This window comes from Acanthopagrus latus, chromosome 19 (assembly GCF_904848185.1).
Source record: "Acanthopagrus latus isolate v.2019 chromosome 19, fAcaLat1.1, whole genome shotgun sequence".
NCBI classification, from domain to species: Eukaryota; Metazoa; Chordata; class Actinopteri; order Spariformes; family Sparidae; genus Acanthopagrus; species Acanthopagrus latus.
This window is the reverse complement of record NC_051057.1, coordinates 22879484-22901575: the sequence shown is the minus strand read 5'-3', so window position 1 is coordinate 22901575 and position 22092 is coordinate 22879484. Positions and strand designations below refer to the sequence as shown.

Sequence of the window (22092 nt, the reverse complement as noted above, 5' to 3'; positions counted from 1 at the left end):
CTGAATTTACAAGAAGGCCCAAATAAGAGTTTCTAAAGTTCCTCCCAAAGCAACAGCTCCAAAATTAAGTGATTTTTCAAGGGAGTCTGGTGACTTTCTGTATTGTTGATTTCACTGTACCGTCAAAATGTTGATTCATAAATTGAGTCTAAATCAGAGACGGTGTGTTCGAACAGCTGCAAAATGAATCAGTTGTTTGTTCAAATAATTTGAAATGAACATTTATTTCAAAGCGCGGGTAAAAAATACATCATAGAAAAAGACAACAGAACAGGTTTACAACACAACAGTTTTCATGAGGAAGCGTTTGTACTGGCTGCTCAGTTTAATGTCCACAGTCACATTATGATTCATTTACTGACACTCAAATCTATAAAAACCTGAAAGATCAAAGTTGTTCAAGCTACAAACAGCATTTCTTTGCTACCTTTCAGAATAAAACTCACATTTTACAGCGTCACATTAAAACAAGACGACTGCAGTTGAAACAGCTTATGACTGGTTTACGTACTGCTGTGGACAAACGTCATCGCAGCGTCACTGTGGAGGCAGCAGCAGCTCTCAGACCCCCTGCTGAGCGACCGGATTACTTCTCTTAAAACTGACTCCTTTGGTGTTTATTTAAAGTTGTTGCAGCTCACTTTGGTTGTGGAGGGATGCAAAACAAAAAGGTTGAGAGCTGCTGTTAGAAGGCACAGAGAGAGAGGAGGCTGCATTCTTAGTCCTCTTTGTAACTGCACTGAAACTGATCAGAGGGAGAAACTTTAAAGAAAGAACAGAACTGTATCCAGTCAAAAATGAGTTAAGGGTAAGAAAAAGCTTTCTGTGGCTCTAGAGGACTGCCTCCAGTGATGTCACTCAGTGGTTATGTTGCATTGTGGGTAATATAGTGTAATGTGCGGAATAATTGTGATATCTGGCACATGCAAACATGTATGTTACTTAAACAGACAGACATGATGTTTTTACAGAAAGAACTTAAAGAACTTAATGTAGAAGATCAGCCGAATTTAAAAGAAGGCCCAGATGATTAATAATTTGTCAGAGACGGCATTTTACAAAGTTTATAAAGTTTCTCCAACCCAACAACTCACTAAATTGAGTAATTTTTAAAGGGAGTCTGGTGACTTTCTCCACAGGTGTCAAAAAAGTAGCCTATGTTAGTTACTGTTTCCTGTATTTTGTAATATTAGACATGCTGCGACAAACCAACAATTTTAACAAGGAAAAAAATTTGTATTTTATAACATGCCAAATTTTACAGAGTTATAAAGTGTTTCATAACTCAACAACTCAATAAATAAAGCAATTTTGAAAAGGGAGTCTGGTGACTTCTACGAGAAGTAGCTTATATCGGTCAGTTACTGTTTCCTGTACTTTTAACATGTGACATGATCAATAAAATGTTTCTTCTTTCATAAATGGAGTGTAAATGGTGTAAACAGTGTGTTCAAACAGCGAGGGGAGTCTGGAGATGTTGTGATTATCACCTGATCCTCACTGGAGGCAGCTTATAGTTAAAAAGATTACATGCAGCTTCTTCTGGAGCCACGAAGGCTTTAAACTACTTTTCTCCCAAAACCTGTGAACACACTTTTAGTTTCACTGCAGTTACATACAAAACGATTTTTTGTGAAAATGCAGCCAGAGATCCAACAGACACTGAACGTCCACAACAGAACTGTTGTCTCACCGTGATGAACGTCTCTCCCGCTGCAGCTTATTCCCGTAATCCCGTTAGAAATCTCATCACTCTGGTTCAAAATCTCACAGCTTAGCGTGAGTCACTCATAACCCAATAAACTCAACACCAGTGACGTCATCATCCTGTGAGGAGGCTGCAGCTCCTCTCGTGGCCCCTGGAGGTCCCCAGTGGCTCCCAGAGGAGGAGGAGGAGGAGGAGGAGGAGGAGGAGTCTGTGTGGTCAGGGGGTGGAGTTGCAGGGTAAAGGTCGAAACGCCACCTCCATGTTCTCCTCCATGATGATGTCAAACCGGCACATTAGCGGTCTGACGGAGGGGAAACAAAAAGAAGGTTTCATAACTGACATCGTTCCAGTCGTCTCCACGGATTCGACATCTGACTTTTCTGACATTTTGTTTCGACAGATTTAACAAACAGCGCTGTGTTCAGTACCGACCTCTCGGGATGATCCAGCGGCGTGAAGCGAATCCGCAGGAGTCTGATTTTGTATCGAGGTCCGATCACGTTGCCGGTGCTGATGCGCATAGAGATCTTCTGGACCTGCTGCAGATCCTCGTCGAACTGGGCGAGCAGCCGCGTGGAGGTGTACTGCTCGAACCGGAGGAGCTTACTGCGAGAGAAGAGGAGGAGAATCAGCAACAGGATGAAGGAGACTCATCAGGTTCTGCTCCGATCCAGAAGCGTCACCGACGGGAGGAGAGCTCAGAGATTAGATTTTAACTTTGTGGGATTAAAAAAGTGGATTTGTCTTCACTCCTGTTTATCAGCCTGACTGCAGCAGTGATCCGGGAAGTCGGAGTGTTTATGTTGTGTGATGTCGACTGCTGACTGGAGCTGGAGGGGAAATGGACAGAGAACCAGAACCAGAACCAGAGTCTCTGCTGAGTGCTGAGCTCAGTCGGAGTTCTCTTAATGTTCTGTTTCGTCTCGTTCTCTCCGACTTCCTTCCTCTCCTGAACTTACAGCGACCAAATCAAACACCTTGACTGAAACATTCAGGATCATTTTGGTCCACAACTCAACAAAGGTCCAGTTGTTTTTAGACGTTTCAATGCAGATTTATTTCATATTATCTCATTAATTCAGAATAAGACGTCAGTTTTGATCTGCTGACAGTAATATAACGTCAGCCTGCAGCTTTTGTTTGTCTTCTTCTTCTTCGGTCAGGAGCCAGATGTGTCGTGTTCCCCCTGACAGACTTACTGGTCTATTCGAGCCTCAGTGAAGCTTCTGCCGCTGTGCAGCCGGATGTAGACGACCCCCCAGCGGAGGTACTGGTTCCAGGTCACCATGTCCACTCTGTAGCTCAGCTCTGACAAACACAGGACAGCGTTGATGATCAGACAGAGAGCTCAACAGTACAGAGCAGAAAGCAGCTGGTCACAGCGTCTGACTCACTCCTGTAGGGCAGCGCCGCCGTGGTGCTGAAGAACACTTTGGTCTGTCCCAGTTTCAGCAGCGTGTCCCTCCACTGGCTGACGTCATAACCTGCAGGTGAGACGAGCACAGGTGATCAGACGTCCACCGCTCACAGTCGGTGATCGTGGACGTCTGGTGTGTGTTTCTGCACCTACCCAGCACGGGACAGGGCGCCGGCTTGAAGGCCTCACACTGAAGACAGCGGCCCTCCAGGTAGTCGCTGTAGGACGAGCAGGGGTAACCGGTGAGGCTGCAGGTCCGGTTCAGAGAGCACAAGAACAGGAACACCGAGCGCTGATGGTCACACACGAAGTACGATTTACCTGCAGGAGGAGACGACACTGCAGTGAGTGTGTGTGTGTGTGTGTGTGTGTGTGTGTGTGTGTTAATGAGTGTGTGTGAGAGCTCCTGTGTGTGTGAGTTTACCTGCGAAGATGGTTTTGGGGCACCCTGGTTGATCCGCTCCACCGTTTGCATAGAAGTCGATGTGGCCGTGAGCTCCTCTCAGTCCAAACGCTGCAGAACACACAGAAAAGACAGAACCGCACACTGAAGTACGACTGTGTGATGCTCCACTTCACACATATGACACCGTTTGTATAATCGGATATTCTGTCTCGTCTGTGTTCAGCTGTGTGACTTCAGATGCTCACAGTTCATGTCGGTGTGAAGAACGTCCACAAACATGGCGTCTGAGGGGTCCAGCCGCTCCTCTGGTGTGGCGCTGGTGAACATGGGCCCCGCCGGGTCCAGACCTGACGGGACGGACACCTTTAATGTTTGCTTTTATGGGTCTGGCATCAAATATTTACCAGAACCTGAATTCAATAAGCACACATATAGAAACCCACTACTGCTGGATAATAATAATATTAAATAAATATATATCCTCAAAGAAGATTAATATAAAGTAGTCCCATTGAAAGTCATGTAAAAAAACATTTAAAAAGTCAAAAAATACTAGATGAAAAATCGAAATTATGAAGAAAAAAAATTATGGGATTAAAGTAAAATTGTGTGAGAAAAAAATGTCATAATTATTAAATAAAAATGTCATAATGATATTTATGGAATGTTTTTAGATAAAAAAAATCAAAAAAACAAGATGAAAAATAGAAATTATGAGGAAAAACGTTATAATACAGGGTAGAAAGTCAAAATGATAAGATGAAAAAAATAATTGTGGATAAAAAGTTGAAGATATGAGAAAAAAATCTAAATTATGGGATTAAAATCATAGGTATGAGATTCAAAAAGTCACAATTATGAGACAAACAATCTAAAATTATAAAACAGAGTCAGAATTATGAGATAAAAAGTAAAAATAATGAGATTAAAACCATAATTATTGGATAAAAAATGGAAACATTGACTCGTTATGTCATAATTATGACTCACCGTCTGATTATCTGTCATTAAGTTTGAATCTATTCTGTTTATTTAACTGTCAGAAATGAGCTTCCAGACACACGGGACTGACAGAAACCACGTTACAAAAGTCTCTTTTATTTTCACCTGTGATGCGTCCGATCTTCCCCTTCAGGTTGGCTCCTACAAATCCGGCCAGGTGAGCTCCGAGACTGACGCCGATCAGGTGAACTGAGCTCAGAGGGGCTCCCTCCTCCTGCAGACACACAGCACACATTCAGGTACGCAACATGTTACCGCTCTTTCTTTACGGCATTAAACAACGACTGGGTTCAATGTTGTTATTGTTCTCCGTTATTATACATTTTCTATGGCTAATTAGTCAGAATTAACTTGTATATTTACACATCAAAGCAACACGATCGCACGCTGAAGTCGAGTTTGTGTCCACCTGATGAATCTAAGTCCAACTTTTAGCTCAGTTTTTGGTCTCCACCAGCTGCTGATGGAAACATCTGACGCTTTAGCTGCTAAATGTTCCACTTTTTGTTCACCAGCTGAGCAGGTAAGTTTGTTTGGGGGGACGAAGAAGAGAAAACCAAAACTACGAGCTAAAAGAGGCTAAAACGCTCGTTCACCTGCATGGTCAGGATGAAGCTGGTCAGGTTCTGAGCCGCCTCCCTGGTGTTGATCACAGCGGTGAAGTAGTTGAGGTTGGCCGCGCCCTGGTTCCAGTCCACCACGATGATGTTCATGTCCTCCTGCTCCGCCAGCAGGTGGACCAAGTGGTCGATCCAGATGGGGGGCGCTCCGGTGGGCCGGTAGCCGTGGATGACAAAGGCGGTGGGGCGGGAGAGGTCGAAGAGCGGCTGCGAGGACAGGTGGTGGTGGTTGAGCTCGCGGCCGCACTCGAGGTTGGAGCGGGTGTAGAGCAGCAGCCGGACGTACAGGCTGGTTCCCATGAAGCAGTGCGTCAGGTTGAGGTCGGTGAAGTTGTCGCAGGACTCGCCTGCCCCGCTCTCATCCTGGCCTGGACACAGCACACGGAAGACATTTTGTTTCAGAACGAGAGCTGAGGACTGATGTGAAAGCTACATGTCGCTAATTCACAGAAGCTAACTTCAGCTAACATATTTTTATCACCAGGGATGTGTTTTATATTTTTTGTTTTCTTTTACTGGCAGCAGTGGGCTTCCATAGATCAGACAGCAAACAACAGTCTGATCTGCACAAATAACTTTAGAACATGTTATGACAAAAGAATCAGGCAGCCTGTAATCAGAAAAGTAACTAGTAACTAAAGTTATCAGATAAAAGTGGAAGTATAAAGTAGGAGAAAATGGGAAAAAATCAAGTAAAGTACAAATACTCATGCTCAAATACAGTAAATACTGAAGTTAGTAACATTTCGTCACATGTGTAATTCTGTCCAATTAAAACGACGGCAGCCTTCAGTCTGCTGTTTGTCTCAGTGTTTGCCGACAGGATTCAGCCTCTGACCCAGTTCTGCTCACCAAACACCTCATCCTCTCTGCACGGGTTAAAAGTCCAGCGTGTGAGTCGGAGGTCAAAGTCCGTCTGACTGGAACTGCTGGGATCAATTCTGCGTCTGGTCTTGTTGCTCTGTGATGTGAGGATTAAGCTTCCAGTCAGGGGAAGAAAGAAAAGAGTCTCTTCAGCCGATTTAAAGAGTCCTCAGCCTGCGAGCTGCAGATTCAGTTTCCTCCTGAGCAGCTGAGTGTCGGATCTCTCTGATGGTTCGATATTATCACGAGACAACAGAGGGATCTTCAGACCAGTCAGCTGTTTCGCACCATCGCAAATCAAAGATGTATTCAGTTGTTGCAATCAAGAGAAAAAAGATAAATATAAGATTATCTGAATGCTTTAGGCGATAGGAGACAACATAGGAGACTATGGGAACAATCTATAGGACTTCTGGAACAAGAGGTGCCAAAGATAACTTAAAGGTGCTGTATGTAAGAAGTGGCCGTACTCAAAAGAGAAGCAGGGCGGCGTCTCAACACAGTACCCACCAAAACTGCTGCTGACCAGAGCCGCCATTAGCGCCATTAGCCGTGCAGCTAGTGGTGCAGACTGTGAGCTCAGAGCACCGGGCGAGTGTTGGTGGTTAGCAAACCAACTTCAGTATTGCAGTTTTGACGTTTCCAGCTGAAATTCTTACATGTTGTCCATGTAATTCCTGGGGAGGTCGCTCTCCTCGTGCAGAACGCCGGTTCCGTTAAAGCGACAGGACGCACTGGAAGTGGCGCCTGTGATTTGCACAAAGTATCATGTGGGCTCGTAAAGTAAAGGTGGACAGAGCTCAACACGAGCCCCCAGGACGAGCGCCAGGCCTCAAATCCGATTTGACAAATTGACACATCTTGTAATTACAACGTCACGTTGCACTGGGGCCCAAAAAGACTCATTATCAGAACTTTGATCCCTTGTTCCAGTAACATATGGAGATGTTAGAAAAAGCAGCATGATTAAATCATTTTATCCTGGTTCAAACTATCCAGGAGCTTGGAAGTGTCCAGACACTGTGGGCCCCACGAAGAGGAAGATCTGGAGGAAGTCACGTTTAACTTTCTTTGGCTTCAGCTTCCTCTGAGCAGCTTTCAACGTTCTCGACAGGGAAAGCCCGTTTGTGTGAGCAGCTGCAGTTCTGGAAGTGAATGTCCCGTTCGTTAACTCCTTCGAGGTTTTCAGAAACTCGTAATGTTTTCAGCTAAAGTTAAAGCCAGCCCACTACAGTCCAGCGCACACAGACTGACCAGTCCACTTTCTGAAGACTGAGATCAGTTGATTAAATGAGTCAAGTCTGGTGTGCTGCTGCTTGGTTGAAATGAAAACCTGCAGCCACACGGCGATTTGTGGAATAGTTTGGACATGGCTGCACTACAGGATGAGTGGTGACATTAAAACACCACAAAATGTTCCCTTTGCTTCCGACCATCAAGCAGAGGCAAATGTTTTTACTTGTTTTATCGTGTGTGTGTGTTGTACGGTTAAAAACATGGCTGCTTATCGAGGCCGGCCTCTCTGCTCCGCAATCAGCACGCAGGAGTGCGACACTGCCCTCAATAGGATCAGGCGGCTATAAAAGAAACACCTCATCCCCTCACCGCCCCACCCGAGCACAGGAGCGTGGAAATGGCCCCAATCCAGCTCCAAACGTATCCACCAGCAGCCTGTGGAGCTCTGACGACTGGCTCAGAGACTCCGGAGAGAAACTGGCTTTTTCATTCCCAAACCTCAAAGTGGAGCAGATGGGTGGGTGACTTTTAAATAATCTGTTGCTTCCTACGCTGCACTAAGCTGTCTGCAGTCACACACACTTACATTGTGTGTTTGTGGTTATTTAAAGTACACACAGTTATTTTTATCTGTTTGTTGCAGGATCAGTCCCTCCCTCCTCAAAGGTGCTGTAAGAAGACTGGAGAGTTTTCTTATTTTCTTGTACACATCAGCTGAAGTGTTGGAGTCGTTCTTACCTTTGCAGAGCACGAGGAGTCCCAGCAGAGCCGCGAGTCTGCAGGGCAGCATCCTGACGTCGAGGGAGCGATCGAGGTAAAGAGTCGAGAAGAGGAGCTCTGGACGCAGAGTGAAGGAGGGAGCGAGTGAAGGAGGGAGGGATTGTTGTGAGAGGGAGGGAGGAGAGGAGGTGTCTTCACTTACAGGGAGGATGTAGAAGGATGGAGAACAGTATTTAATGAGAGGATTTGATGAAAGGGAGGAGAAAAAGAGAGGGAGGCAGCCGAGCTCGTGAAGAAAGTAACGTTTACTTCAAACCTCTAAAGATTTTAAAACTAACCTTAAATATAATAAAATGTAGGAAATCTGCATCAAAATGTCCAAAAACAAGCAACAACAAACGAGTTTTGTTCTTACGTGAATGTTTCTACTAATATGAGAAATCCACAAGTTTCCTCAAGGTGACGTTTGATTTGGTCTCCTGTTGCATCCGTGAAGACAAGATGAACTTCAGAGACCTCAGTGTGTGTCAGGAAAAAAGGTGATTTATATTAAGTTATAGAAGTTTTACAGAAGTTGTATAAAACCCAGTAATTAGAGGAGACCAGGCCTTTAATCAGGTTAGTTAAACGAAGTCAGAGTAAGAAACCAAGTGTCCCCAAAATCAAACAGACTGATCAACATGTGAGTTCAGCTGGATGTGATCAGTGTTCAGACACCGTTCAGCACCGTCACGTCACAGTGTCATGATTTGTGTTCTGTCCAAAATGTTTTTTGTGCGTCCGACTGAAGAACTGGATCTGAACAGTGATGTCTGGTGCGTAGAGACGCTGCTGTTAAGACTCTGGATTGGGATAAAAGAGGTTTCTCTGCATGAACTAACCCTTGGCAACTTGTTCCTGTGTTTGAATTTGTATTTTACAAAACAAAGACAGTGAACAGACTTCAGTGGGAGAATATGCACCAGACATGAGGGTGTAAAAACCTGGTAGGTGGCCTCCAGCCCTCCTGCTCCTCCTGAGTGAGGCTGAGGTCTGATGGTGGGTAATCTGAGCCATCAGAAGTTGGAACCACACCAGTGATGGTTATTAATAGCTCGGCCGGCTCTGACCACGCTGCACCCAGCCCATCCAGCCCTGTACTCGCTCGATTCAGTAATGTAAGCTTGCCACTGTAACCGCGGAACGGTTGAAAGACAGAACGGGAGCTCAGTTTGACGAGTGAAAGGCACAGAGGGATTAGATTACACACTGGCCTCTGCATAAATCTGATCATCAGGAGGAAAACTGCTGCGTCAGGATGTGTTGAAGCAACAGGCAGCACCGCGACGTCCGAGACTTTATCTCCGTTTTTTACAAATCTCATCTGGTCTGTCATCCATCTTTGATTTAGTCAACAATTTAGATCCTTCATTGAGCTTCAACTTCCACTGAACAGTTAAACTTTCACCTGGTTATGAAACATTCTCAACTCAACACTGATCCCCTGCTGATACAGGACCAAAACAAGGTCTACTGTATTTACACTTTGGTCCACAGGGGGCGCCAGAATTGACACAAGCTGTTGAAAATCGAGCCCTGTAGCATGTTGAGTAGAGTGCACAGTATCACCTGACTTCCTCCTTTGCTGCTGTAGTAATGACTGTGCCCACTAGAGGTCGCTGCCTAACAAGAAACGTCACAAAGGGTCGTAAGAAACCTATGTGGTGGTTTTCCTGATGAGGATTAGCAATATTTAAGTTTCTTTAAGTTGATTTTTACACTGAAAAGAAACCAGATCCTCAAGAAATCAGGAACATGTATAAAACTCAACAATATCGCCTCTTTCATCAGTGTTTTGTGTTTGTTTGAGGGTCTGCAGAGCAGGACTGGACGGTTAAATGTCAGTCTGAGGTCACGATGTCCTGGCCAGTTAAAGAGCTTACCTCTGAGGTCACGTCCTCTCATCAGTCACCTGACTTGGCACATAACAGAGGCTGAGGTGGATCGACTCCAGGAGATTATAAAACCACCAGCGGATCGTCCGACTTAACTATTTCATTTTGAATATAATCTTCATTTATCCAGAGGTAACTGATAGATGACAACTGCTTCTTATGGTCTTTACTCTTCAGACTTACTGGAGGTGCAGTTTTCTCAACCTGTTACTAACTAGCCTCTATTTTGTGTCTCTGCAACCACGAGGTCAATTTGAATGATAAAGGAAACACCGGAAGTGTTTGTTCAGATGTGTAAGTATTTGTATATGTGGCACTTTGAGTAATTTAAAATGGCACACAGCATAAATTAAAGATTTTCTTTAAAAAAATCACAATTTGAGAATGAATCTCCCTGATGTATGATGCAGCCGCAGCTCATAGTCTCCAGCAAACCAACACAAAACATCTGAACATCACCACTGCAAACTTTTATGCTAAGAAAGTGAATCAGAAAAAAGTTAGAGAGGTTTTAATTCAGAGTACTCAGGCAGGATCTCCAAATGTGCAATGTTTCGCACATTTGGCACATTTTGGCACCATCTGTGCTATTTAAAATTACTATATTTAACTTCCACAGGTTTCCATAGGAGCTCAAAAAATATCCCAGTTGGGCTCCGCTCGCGTTGAACAGGTTAAAGGCTGAACAGTCAGTCAGACAGACAGCAGACAGTTCAGGAGACGTGGTTAGTTCCCAAATTCAAATCTGTTTTTGACACATCCCATCGTCAAGTTATGAAGATGCCATAGACCTCTGTAATCATGAATCTGATTGGTACTCTGTGGGCAGCACAGCTGTGATCAGCCAAACTGGATGTTTAAATTCAGATAAGATCTTTTACGTGGTCACATTTGGTACATGGTTTGATGGGATGATGGTCAAGAGAAGGACAGTGGAGGAACTTAGATGCAGAGCAACAACATTAAAATCTCTAATAAAGAAGGATCCCCTCTGTTCACGAGACAATCAGAAGCTCCTGCAGCTGGTGTGAAAAGGTCAGGAGGGTCTGGATGTTCTATTATAAGAGTCTTCAGCTAAAGCTGCTGAGATAATCGCAGCTAAACCGTTGAACCTGAACATATTCATGTCTCTGTTAAACTGCCGTATTAGATAATGATAATCGGATAATCCAACATGGATCCGTTCTCTGACACCATGAGCTGCATTATCAGTTCTAGCCTCCTGCAGTGTAAGTTCTCCGCGGCCGTCTCTGAGCAGGAGGGTTCATGTATCTGTCAGGAAGTGTCATAACATCTGACCCCTTGGAACTGGAACAAACAATAAGTCAACAAAGTGTCAAACATGTCGGCAAGAAATTGGAGTACAGACGCGAAAGATATGTTTGAGTTCTTTCAGAGGCTGATGAGATCTCAGTTCACTTCTCTATGTCCAAAATAAACACGTACATCACTGACACAAACAGATCAGACATTTTAACACAAAGAAATAAAGAACTTCACTTTTTCATCTAGTCTAATTTTTACTCCTATTCTCTGTTTTGTGAGTAACAACATCAGATTTACAATAACAAGCTCTGAGTCAAAAAACAAAGATGTACTGGAATGTAGATATAAAAATCAATTTTTATTAAAAGAATAATTAATGTACAATTACAATCACATATTAACAGACAACTGAAACATGACAAACATCTGGTTGAAGACACGTTTGACAGGCTAGTTTACTGTTGTTCTCATCGGCTTGATATCCTGCTGCATGTTCTCCTGTATCTTGTGGCTAGTTAAGGCTGATGGGAGAGGAACATGTCGAGGAGCTCTGTCGGGAGGGAGAAGACCACGATGGATGCAGTGCTCTGGACGGAGGACAACGACTGCAGGTATCTGAGGTGAAAAGCCACAGGGGAAAGTCCTGACGCTGCCTCCTGTAGAGCACGAGACGCCTTCACCTCTCCTTCAGCCGCGATCATCTTACAAACACACAGGCAGAGACAAGGTGAGGCAGAAATTCCTCAAGATGCTCTTTGTTTCTAGGATCATAATCTGAACATTTTATCAGAAAAGAGGATGGAAAAAAATGGATAATCGTAATATGTAAGGGTCTTAAAAACAATGTTGCATAGGAGTAAATCTTGGAGGTGTAAAAAAAAGGGCGAGTTCTCGCTCTTGTCTAATAAGTAAACAATCTCACAAAATGTCAAGAAAATAGATATTTGTACACCTATTTTCCTCACTAAACAGAAAAAAACAACGGTACACTGTCTTTTCTCTTTTACTGAACCAAGAGGAGCTTTATTGCCTCGTTAAAACATCTGAAAACACATTTCAATCAAACTGAACTTAAACTAAATAAATCTCACCAAAACAGTCTTGATCTAACATTCCACATTCACCTCCGCCGTGTCTTCTCGTCCCCATAGTCGTAGTCCTGGTCAGAGCTGTTGTAAATCGCCTCCATACTCTGTCCCCTGTCTTCAAACTGACCACTGTCACGATCCAGGCTTCTGTCAGCTAACAAGGCCACATAGCTCCAAGGCTAACTTAGCTACTTGCTAACGACAACACCACACAACGACCAAAGATATCTACTGCAAAGAGTATAGCGAGCAGCAGTTAGCAGATATGCTTCCCTGTGGTGTTTTGGAGCTACCTGTGAATTCTGCCCATTTCTTACAAATCACACCTTTAACACACACCTTTCTCAGACTGTTCCTTTCAGCTACTTTGTGTTAAAGCCTGGTGGATATCACACAACCTGCATGACTGAACAACCTACAGTTTGTTTAATGTCTGCAGGGTCAGTGGGATTAAATGAAACAGATGGCAGCAGCTCAGACACACCTGTGTGTTTGTACCTGTCCTCATCGAGACAACACACAACACAGACGAAGTGAAGCTGACAGGGAACATCTGACAGACAGATTGTGTGTGTGGGTGTGTGTGTGTGTGCGTGTGTGTGTGTGTGTGTGTAGATACTTTAGCTCTGGCCCTCCTGGCAGCCTCGGCCTCTGAAGCCATGCAGCGCCGCAGACTGACGGGGAGCGTCAGGTCTTTTAACTCCACCCGCTCCACCAGAACACCCCATAGTCTGGACGCAGTGTAAAGCGCCTCCTGCAGGACAAAACAGGTAAAACTAATTTCACCATGTGATTATACTGCTGAGGGGCAAAGTGAAGCATCCAAACCTGAATATGCAATGGAGACATTTATATAATCCTTTAATTAAACATGTAGTCTTATTCAATCAGAGCAGAATGGTGAGTACACATTAAGAAATTGTTTGTACAATCCATTTTAAATCCTCCTCTGTCCATCTGAAAAAGCTAAATGAAAAACACGCAAATAATACATTTTACATTTTTAGAACCAAAATCTTCACTGGAGCTGCTAAGCTACAAGTGTCACCGTCTAACACGTGTGATTGAGCTCGACAGCATGTCTAATTTGTAAATAACATCTTTTTAAATCAGTTTGGAATCTCAGGGCTTCTGGAGACTTGGATCACAGCAGACAACCTTTATGGAGGTATTTGATGTTTTTTTGTTTGTTTTCTCCATTTTAAATCAAGTCTCCAGCTGCTTCAGATGCAACGCTAGGAGACTCCACCTGACTTTATATCATCAGAAGGAGATGATGACTCAATTCTCACTGTTCCTTTAATATATTAAGCTTTTGACTTGTGATGGATTTAGTTTGCATTTGTCATAAACTTCAACCTGCTGTTTTTGTTCCAAAGAAATCTCACTGGATTCTTGTTTACTCTTTGAACAACTCATTTAAATGTTAAAACAAAAGAAAATAAATAGAGTTACAAGTTTGAAAATCACTAAAAAAGAATAATGATAAGAAATATTAATAATAAAATAAAGAGGCACAGACTGAGCTAGCTCCAGTAGAACTTTCAGCTCTTTGATCAGAACACAGATGTAGTGTTAGTGGCAGCGTTTCACTCACCTCCATTCTCTTAGCGATGCCCGTCCTCTGTGTCAGTACGTCCGTCAGGGTGTGTGCGCCCAGTGTGGCTCTCAGGGTCGTCTGGGCAAGTGTGTGTGTAGCCTGGTAGCCATTTTTAACACGGGTGACCCACAGGGAGGGGTCCACCACCCGGTAAAACACAACAGCATCCACCTTTAACGGCACCCAGTCGGCAGTCAGAACCTAAACAGATGACCTCATCAGTAAATACAAATTACTTCCTGAGAACACACATTCTCTACACTCTTCAGGCTCCCTGCAATCATCTCACAACCTGCCAAATCATAAGAACTACTGCTGTGTGAACATGCAGCGCTGACTGACTCATGACAGAGCTGCTGCTGACCTCTTGTGGCCGGATGTTAAAGCAAACAGTCCGCAGGTCCACAGTCTGGATGACGTCCAGCCAGGGGATGAACCAGAACAGACCTGCAAAGACAGAGGATCACAGCTGGAGCACTTTATTTGAAATATTGTGAAGCAAAACCTTGGAATTATTATCTATAACATCTTCAGTCAATTCAGCTTTAGACTAATTTTTATAATTTTAGCTGTAGTTCCCGATGGCCGAAATGTTTTATTTCCATTTCTTTGATAATATTCTGTTAAAGGTCTTTATAGAGGTGTGCTTTGAATTCAAACTATGAGCGTATTAAGTTTGTAAGAGTCATTATAACAAACTGTACTGCTGGAGACAATCTGTCCTACGAGGCAAATCATCACCAACAGAAGGTACATAGGTCTGTAAATGATTGCACTCTGTTTATTATTTGTCACAGTGTCACGAATATTTTGGAATCAGGGTTAATAATATTATAGTTCCTTCTGGCAGGAAGCTCATATCATTTTATAATATCATTCCAAATGTGTCATTATTTAAGATTTTTTTGATCATTGTTTAGTGTTAATTTCTTTCCTTCCTTTGTTTCTTGTTTTCTATATGAATCTGGTATCATGAAGCTTCTGGTTCTGTTTATAAAGTTCTTCACTTTTTATATATCGCTCTCTATATATGTGTTTTTAAAAGTATTTTAATGTATCCTGTTACAACTGTTATATCTAAAAGAAAATTGCAGAGAGAAATGATTTGTATGGTACCAGGTCCTTTAGCTCGTCCTTTAACGACACGGCCCAGTCTGAAGATAACGGCCCTCTCATACTCCTGGATGACCTGCATGAAGGAAACCACAGAGTCGAGAACACTCCACCCTTACATACATACAATTTGTATGTATTTATTACAATGTATATGTTGTTGTCTGTTAATCGATTAGCTGCTTTTCTTGTTGTTACACAGTTATAAATTCAATATCTTTTAGTTTGGTTTAACTGATATTATTGTGAGACCATTATGTTAATATCTTACTCACAGAAGCATAACTGACAAACATTTATGTGTTTTAACGTGTAGGAGCAGATGCATGTTTGTGTCCTCCCTGTTGTTTCCATCAGATCACCTTGGCACACATCCAGCCTGTGAGGGGGAAGGTGAGCAGGATGAAGGCCGCGGACAGCAGGGTCAGCACCGCCCCGAGCACCTCCCACACACCGCCGCCCCTCCTCTCTCCATCTACCGACAACAGAGGCAGCAAGGCGGATAAAACGATAAAACAATGACACTCCAACTGTGAAGAAGTTACCGAAGCTGCTTCTTAAAATTGCCGAATTAATGTTAGCTAGCAAAGTCGAACTAAACGACCGTTAGCTTACGTTTACTGTGGAGTTTGACGATGGCAGCGACAAATTCATCCGCACAGACGGCTCCAACTCTGTTACCGCCCGGCATCACCCCCGCAGCACAGCTTAGTGAAGTGATAACTAATTTAATTTGTTGTAGGATTCATTACCGGGCTGTACTTTACTTGTTTTCAAGCCATTCGTAACGACAACTTTTAGCCGTTGTGGTCTGTTGTCGGGGCCGTCCCCTGGATTCCGCGTCACGTTGCCCAGCAACATGGACACGCCCCCGCCTCTTCCGGTAAAAAGAAACAGAACAAAATAAAAGCACATATTAAAAATAACAAAGTCCATGGAGGAGTATTCATTAGTATTTGGCTGTATCTCTTTATTAATTTGTATATTTTAAAAAGCATATTCCCTTCTTCTTCTTCTTCTTCACACCTAGTTTATTTAGTGAGACGATCCATTCAAGTACTTTTACTTTATCTGAATAATCCCATTTTATAGTATGATTTCTGGAAGCAGCAGTTGCAGGTGTCTTTTTGGACCTCACAATTCAGGGTCGGCATGATTCAGAATTAATTCATGATTCAGATTAATGGCCAATTATGTCACAACACCACGTGAAGGCTGTCCCAATTCGAAGGTTCCTCCAAATGCACACTACAAATGCGGCCTTCTTTACCTCTCTCTGGAGGATGCACCACTACTATCCTTCATGGCCTCACATATCCCAAGATGCTTTAAAGAAGAAAGTCAGAATGAAAATGGCAGTATCGCATGGCATAGATCCTCCTTTCCCGGGTCTGGGCGGCAGAAATTGCGATGAGAGGGTAAAACATCTGGTGACGCAACCAGGAAATGCTGCGAAGGCTAGACCGTCCCATTTAACAACAGCTGACGTGGTTAACAAGGTCTCTCTGTAGGACCCGTCTTTGAAGATGGCCAAGGCCGGGTCCTTCGAAGGATCCAGACCCTGAATTGAGACACAGCATCCATGACAGTAAACGTGAGGTCTTCCATCAGTGGGCCACAGCCTCAGTAATCATTGTGGTAGCTCATTCAGAGATTGATCATGATATAACTAATATCTGTTTATGATAAAGTAGTTTAAGTAAACTCCACTTTAAAGGAACAGTTCTCCACAGATTTTCTCCCAATGCTTTATCTGTGAAGCTCCTGAAATGTTGTGTGGACCCGACTCCCCATCAGCATGGGAGTGAGTAGATAATAGTTAAATTGTCATTTTTGAGTGAACTATACCTTTAGCCACAAAACCCTCGTGGATTACATGGTAACTGAATAATCACAAAGCTGAGCTTGTCGGACACACTGAAGCTTGTCTGTTTTTGGTTTTAATGTTGATTTGTCACCTTTCTGTCTCTTATTCTGAAATCAACTCAAGTCTTTTATTTGTAACTGAGTATTTTATAATCTTATAATCTGAATAGATGCATTCAGAAGATCAATCTGCCTCCTCACTTTAGGCACCAACATTTTTAATTTAACTTTAAACTTTTTTGTACAGTTTAACTTTTGATTAGTTTTTTTTTCCATGTATTCATGCCGTATTAAACCCACTTCCTGCCACGTTATCACTCTTTAAATTTTGTATTTGAGAAATGATGTACTCTATTAATGCATGGAAACTTTATAGGGCAACTGACAGTCAAGTTTCCTTCCTTCTTCATGTTGAAAAATGCCACTGTTTGTTATCTGCCTTTTTATCTCTTGCTTGTGCCTCACCCATGCACACACTCACAAACACACTTCCTGTGAAACTGTCAGGCCAGCTCAGTGGTTTTATTCTGTCACTGTGTTTGTTCGCTCTCCTCGTGTTGAGCGCTGACCTCTCCCAGCCCGCCTCCTGCTGCTGCTGCAGAACCACTAGAGTTCAGAGATCGAGATCCAACATCAACACAGCCGTCTGGACTTCTGTGAATGCAGTGCAGCGGCTCTCAGACATGAAGCAGTGCTGAGGAAGCGGCAGGCGGTGAGACGTGTTCACAGAGGTGACTGATGACATGGCAGCAGCCCTGCCGGTGTGTTACCACGGCTGCATGAGCAAGAAGGAGTGCGAGGATCTGCTGGGGAAGAAGAACAAGGATGGAGCGTACCTGATCCGAGACAGCGAGACCATCCAGGGAGCCATGTGTCTGTGTGTTTAGTGAGTAAACTCTGATCTGCAGTTCTCATCACTCTATCTGAAGTGTTTCTGATGTTTTACAGCTGCCAACACAACGACTAGTACTTTGAATATTATAGCATCCATAGTAGTAATCAGTTTTATAGTATATTTGATCATTATTGGTATTCATAATATAAAATACTGCATGGTGTGTGTTCTCAGGTTCATTTCCTCCAGTGTGATGAAAAAAGATCTTGAAAGTCATTATATAATTGAAGGCTGCTCGAAATAATGACTTACTTAAAAATAATGAGTTGCGAACTCAAAACAATGAAAACGTGTCTCAGAATAACGATTAACTTCCATCAAAATAATGTGAATCTTTCTTAAAATAATGGCAGCATCTCAAAGTATTCAGTCTTGAGTCATTCTTCTGAGAATAAGTCTCATAATTTTGAAATACAAAGTCAGAATTTTGAGTTACTTAGTCTTTATGTTGAGTCAGTATGATTAAGATGCTTCAGTTGGTTGTTGTCTCTATTTTATCTGTTGTCAGTCTCTGTGGTTCCATTGTGGTCGGCTGCTGTCTTTGCCTTGAAGCTATTTTCGATTTCATCTGACCAACGTTTGTGTGTGAAACAAGACACAGAGTAGTTCTGCTTTGATAAAGAAACCTGCTTCTAAAGGGCCATTCTGATGAGACTAAATGCCTTCAGCTGTCACTGACCCTGACAGCACAGTCCAAACATAACAAAACAACACAAACTGAAAGTGGACACATGTTTTATCGTCCACCACTAAAACAGCTGCTGGAACTCCTCTTGTTCACACAGTTTATGGTTTAAATTCTGCTAAATATGGTGTTTCAACAACATGTGTCATGTTTATCTTGGCAGTAAACAGAAGACGGTGTTCACCTACAGAGTGCTGCAGACACACACCGGACACTATACTCTCTTGGTAAAGACACACACACACACACACACACACACACACACACACACACACACACACACACACACACACAAAGAGGGCCATTCACAGTGGCCTGCTCAGTTATATTTGCTGTAACACAACACCCTTTTCTGCTGGTCAAATACAATCACACTTAAACCGTCTGAGATCAGGATGTTGATGCATATTCAGTGTCAGATGTTTGGTGATAGATAGTAAACCGAAAGCACAAGATCATATTTTTAGTTAACAGATGTACAATAATAGCACACTTGGATAAACTTGTTCATTTTAGGGATGAGGAATCTTAAACAGTTAACATTAAACGATATATAAAGACCCAGCCTTCGTTCTTTACTGATGCATATGAGACTGAACACTCTGGAATCAGCCTGTATGATATATTTTTAATCTCAGGAACTTCATAACACTCTGTACGTGCTGTGAAACAGTGCTGAGGGTTTGACCTCACTGTCCTCATCAGCAGCTACAGCTCTGCTCATAGAAACACCATAATTCAAGAGAGAAAACCAAAGTTATCACCGCAGCCGCTGTCCAGCAGACACAGACGGTGTGACAGCAGCGACTTGAGAAACACTTTCACACACTGAAGCCAGCGATGGAATGGAACTGAGCACATTTACTGAAGTGCTGCTCCTCCATGTACGTTACTCGAGTATTTCTATTTTACGCAGCTTTACATTTCTCCTCCACTACCTTCGGCTTTAGGCAGCGTTTGTTTTCTCGCTGCGTTTCTTTTTATTTGCATCAGATTGTCTCAGAGTTCTGTCTTTGATCTTTGAATTAAAAAGGGAAAATAGTGCTGCACACTCTGGCTCCACGTTCAGTGTCCTCGAGCAGCGTTTCTCTAATTGAGAACGACGCCTGATCTTGAAGAAGGCCTGAGAGCTGAAACATGTGCAGCACCTTTTTTAGTCTGCTGTCAGTGATCAGCACCTTTTTAAAGCCCTTAAACAATACCAAAACACCAAAATTCCAACCAAAAATGTTTAATTTCTGATGAAAAAGATAAAAGTTCTGACCAAAAATGTTAAAATTCAAAAATTAAAATTTCAATCAGACATTTTAAAATTTGGGCAAAAAAGGTTAAAACTCGGGTGAAGAAGCCAAAATTCTTGTGAAAAATACAATAATTTGAGGGCAAAAGGTCAAATCTCTGACAGAAAAGTCACATCAATACATTTTGCTGACGCACAGTGACGGATCTTTACTGTAACACATGCAAACTGAATTTTTTTCTCCTCGCTCATCATCAACTGATCTTCACACAATCAACTCCTGTGTGTGTTCAGATAATAATATGCGAGAAGTGTGATGTGTCTTTGAAGTTCCTTTGAATCGAGCGGCCATAAACTATTTCTGCACTGCAAAGATTTCTGGTGTGAAAAAAACAAAACCATTAACCGCTCAAACAGGCAGCTCAGATCTTTAAAGGAACATTTCCCCTCCAAGTGGAAACTCAGTAGTTATCAGACTCACCCCCACATCACAGGAAACTCCTCTGACGTCTCACGAGTGTCGGGCTCCTCACCGATGGGCGCATGTTGTTTTGGGGAGAACTTTTTTCCACTCAAAGCAGTTGAGGTTTCGGTTAATTCACAAATGCTAATAATAGCTGCAATTGGTCTGGTTTCCTCCTCCAGGTCTCCACTCACATCTTAAAATGAAATGTCAGTTCAAACTGATCATCCAGCCGCTGGAGTTTCAGATTTTTAGACACAATTTACATTTTGATTCGAGCAAAGAATTAAAGGAACAGATCATGTGATAATGTAGCATGGGGAGTGCTTTTACTGTTGTTGTTAATTTTACAGAAAGGGACAGAAAACATCAACATTCATACAAATGTAAATTACACTCAAGTTAGCTGAGCGACTAGTTTCCATTGTGTATCGTGAGTATGATGCTCACATCCTTTAACACCAGGATAACATCACCCTGAAATCATCATCATCTCCTGGGATAAAGTCAGGTGAAGTTTCCTAATGCACAAAACATTTCATTTAAACATTTAACAGCTCCACATCGCTTGTTTGACGTGATCCAAGTTTCTGGAAGCTCCAGAATCCCAAACTGATCTGAAAATATGTTGTTTACAGCCGTTTATAAGATGAAATCTTCACTGTAGCTGCTAAGATGAAAGCGTTAGCGTGCCCACAGTCGGAAGCAGGTTTGATGCTACATTCACGCTCGTTTGGAAGTCATTCGCTCAAAGCTTTTAAACGACACGCTGGCAGCTGTTCTTCAGTACTTGAGTGACAAGGAAGAGCAACAGATACAGATCATTTAAACCCTGAAATGTATTCATCAAGTGTTACCACCAACCCAACATTTACATTTGTCAGCCGTGTTTCAGCGTCATGATGGCGTCACCTCGGCAGCCTCGAGGTGACGCCATCTTGTTCCAGAGTTTTCTCTGACTTTCCAAGTTTTTGCTCCGACTTGAGGAGATACTTCACAATTATGATGAGATCCTGACGAGGAGCGACGGATTAAACCTAAACTAGATTAAACTTCCATGTCAGAATTTTTCCAACACAAATACACAATAATAAAAAAGAATCACAAACTTTTATATTACAAACAGATATAACAAACACAAAGTTCATCGCCTGCGTTCACACTCACTGTTTCTTCTTGTTGTTCGTTTCCTCCCGTGTTATTTACCGGCTGCTGCTGTTGTTCCCTCAGACAGCAGGAGGTCTGGAGGAGACGTATTTCAAGAGTTTGGACGATCTGATTCGTCACTATAAAAAGAAGAATCAGGGCCTGGCCATGCACCTGCGCCACTCTGTCAAGAGGAAGACGGCCTTGTTGATCCAGCCCCGACACGCACCTGCACCTGCACCTGCACCTGCACCTGCACCTGCACCTGAGGCGTCCTGGGGGGCGTCCATGTCTCCACCAGAAGAGGACCACGACTATGAAAGTACATCACGTTTTATCTCTTTCACAGCATCGTCTGTGACTCTCTGTTCGTCTGACCTTTTCTCTGTTTTCCCTCAGACGCTCCCAACTCTGAATACGTCGAAGTCTTACCTCCATGAACATCAACATTAAGCGTCAAACAGCCGAGGAGAGAGAAGACAAAGACGGACTTAAAAATGGACGACAGGTTCACAGACTGAATCAGATTCAGGATAACTAAGAAGGAATGTGGACAGATGGACAGAGGCTGAAGAACACATTCTTCATCTGCTTGTTCTGCTGAAGTTACACGCTTTTAATTTTGGCTTCCTGTTATTTCGTTGTGTTAAAAACAGCTCGAGTTAATTTAATTCAGACAGTGGATGAATTGAAATCACTTTGATGATAAAATGGACCAATTATCTGGTCTGCTTCTTTGTTTTTATGGCTACTGACTCGCAAAACTATGGAGACAAAATCACCCGTCTGATGGACCTCACGGGACATTATCTTGGGAAAAATC

At 42.9% G+C, this 22092-nt stretch overlaps 3 protein-coding genes across 7 annotated transcripts; 1 reads left to right on the top strand and 2 right to left on the bottom strand.

Moving 5' to 3' along the window:
• Positions 1 to 238: 238 nt before the first annotated feature.
• lipib (lipase, member Ib) lies at positions 239 to 11397 on the bottom strand. Of its 2 annotated transcripts, none has more exons than XM_037080096.1 (10): positions 9896 to 11397; positions 5130 to 5521; positions 4639 to 4747; positions 3777 to 3878; positions 3550 to 3639; positions 3279 to 3446; positions 3103 to 3192; positions 2908 to 3016; positions 2141 to 2314; positions 239 to 2009 (listed from the first exon to the last, which is right to left on the bottom strand). In XM_037080096.1, the coding sequence occupies exons 1-10, from the start codon at positions 9915 to 9917 to the stop codon at positions 1925 to 1927; spliced, it is 1341 nt and encodes a 446-aa protein (XP_036935991.1). In that variant the 5' UTR covers positions 9918 to 11397; the 3' UTR covers positions 239 to 1924. The 2 variants fall into 2 exon arrangements, with proteins under 2 accessions (XP_036935991.1, XP_036935990.1); XM_037080095.1 differs by lacking the exon at positions 9896 to 11397 and adding an exon at positions 7992 to 9119.
• A 115-nt stretch (positions 11398 to 11512) lies between these two features.
• Positions 11513 to 15830, bottom strand: LOC119009096 (band 7 protein AAEL010189-like). 4 transcript variants are annotated; one of them, XM_037080118.1, is made up of 8 exons: positions 15590 to 15830; positions 15337 to 15449; positions 14978 to 15050; positions 14226 to 14308; positions 13859 to 14062; positions 12881 to 13015; positions 12265 to 12415; positions 11712 to 11874 (listed from the first exon to the last, which is right to left on the bottom strand). In XM_037080118.1, exons 1-8 carry the CDS (start codon positions 15663 to 15665, stop codon positions 11861 to 11863), a joined length of 849 nt encoding a protein of 282 aa, XP_036936013.1. In that variant the 5' UTR covers positions 15666 to 15830; the 3' UTR covers positions 11712 to 11860. The 4 variants fall into 4 exon arrangements, with proteins under 4 accessions (XP_036936012.1, XP_036936016.1, XP_036936013.1 ...); XM_037080120.1 differs by having other exon boundaries at positions 12265 to 12376; XM_037080117.1 differs by lacking the exon at positions 12265 to 12415 and having other exon boundaries at positions 11513 to 11874; positions 15590 to 15828.
• A 1378-nt stretch (positions 15831 to 17208) lies between these two features.
• Positions 17209 to 21996, top strand: si:ch73-264p11.1 (uncharacterized protein LOC100000923 homolog). Its single transcript, XM_037080132.1, has 4 exons — positions 17209 to 17726; positions 18584 to 18647; positions 21354 to 21591; positions 21669 to 21996. The coding sequence occupies exons 1-4, from the start codon at positions 17584 to 17586 to the stop codon at positions 21707 to 21709; spliced, it is 486 nt and encodes a 161-aa protein (XP_036936027.1). The 5' UTR covers positions 17209 to 17583; the 3' UTR covers positions 21710 to 21996.
• Positions 21997 to 22092: the final 96 nt, after the last annotated feature.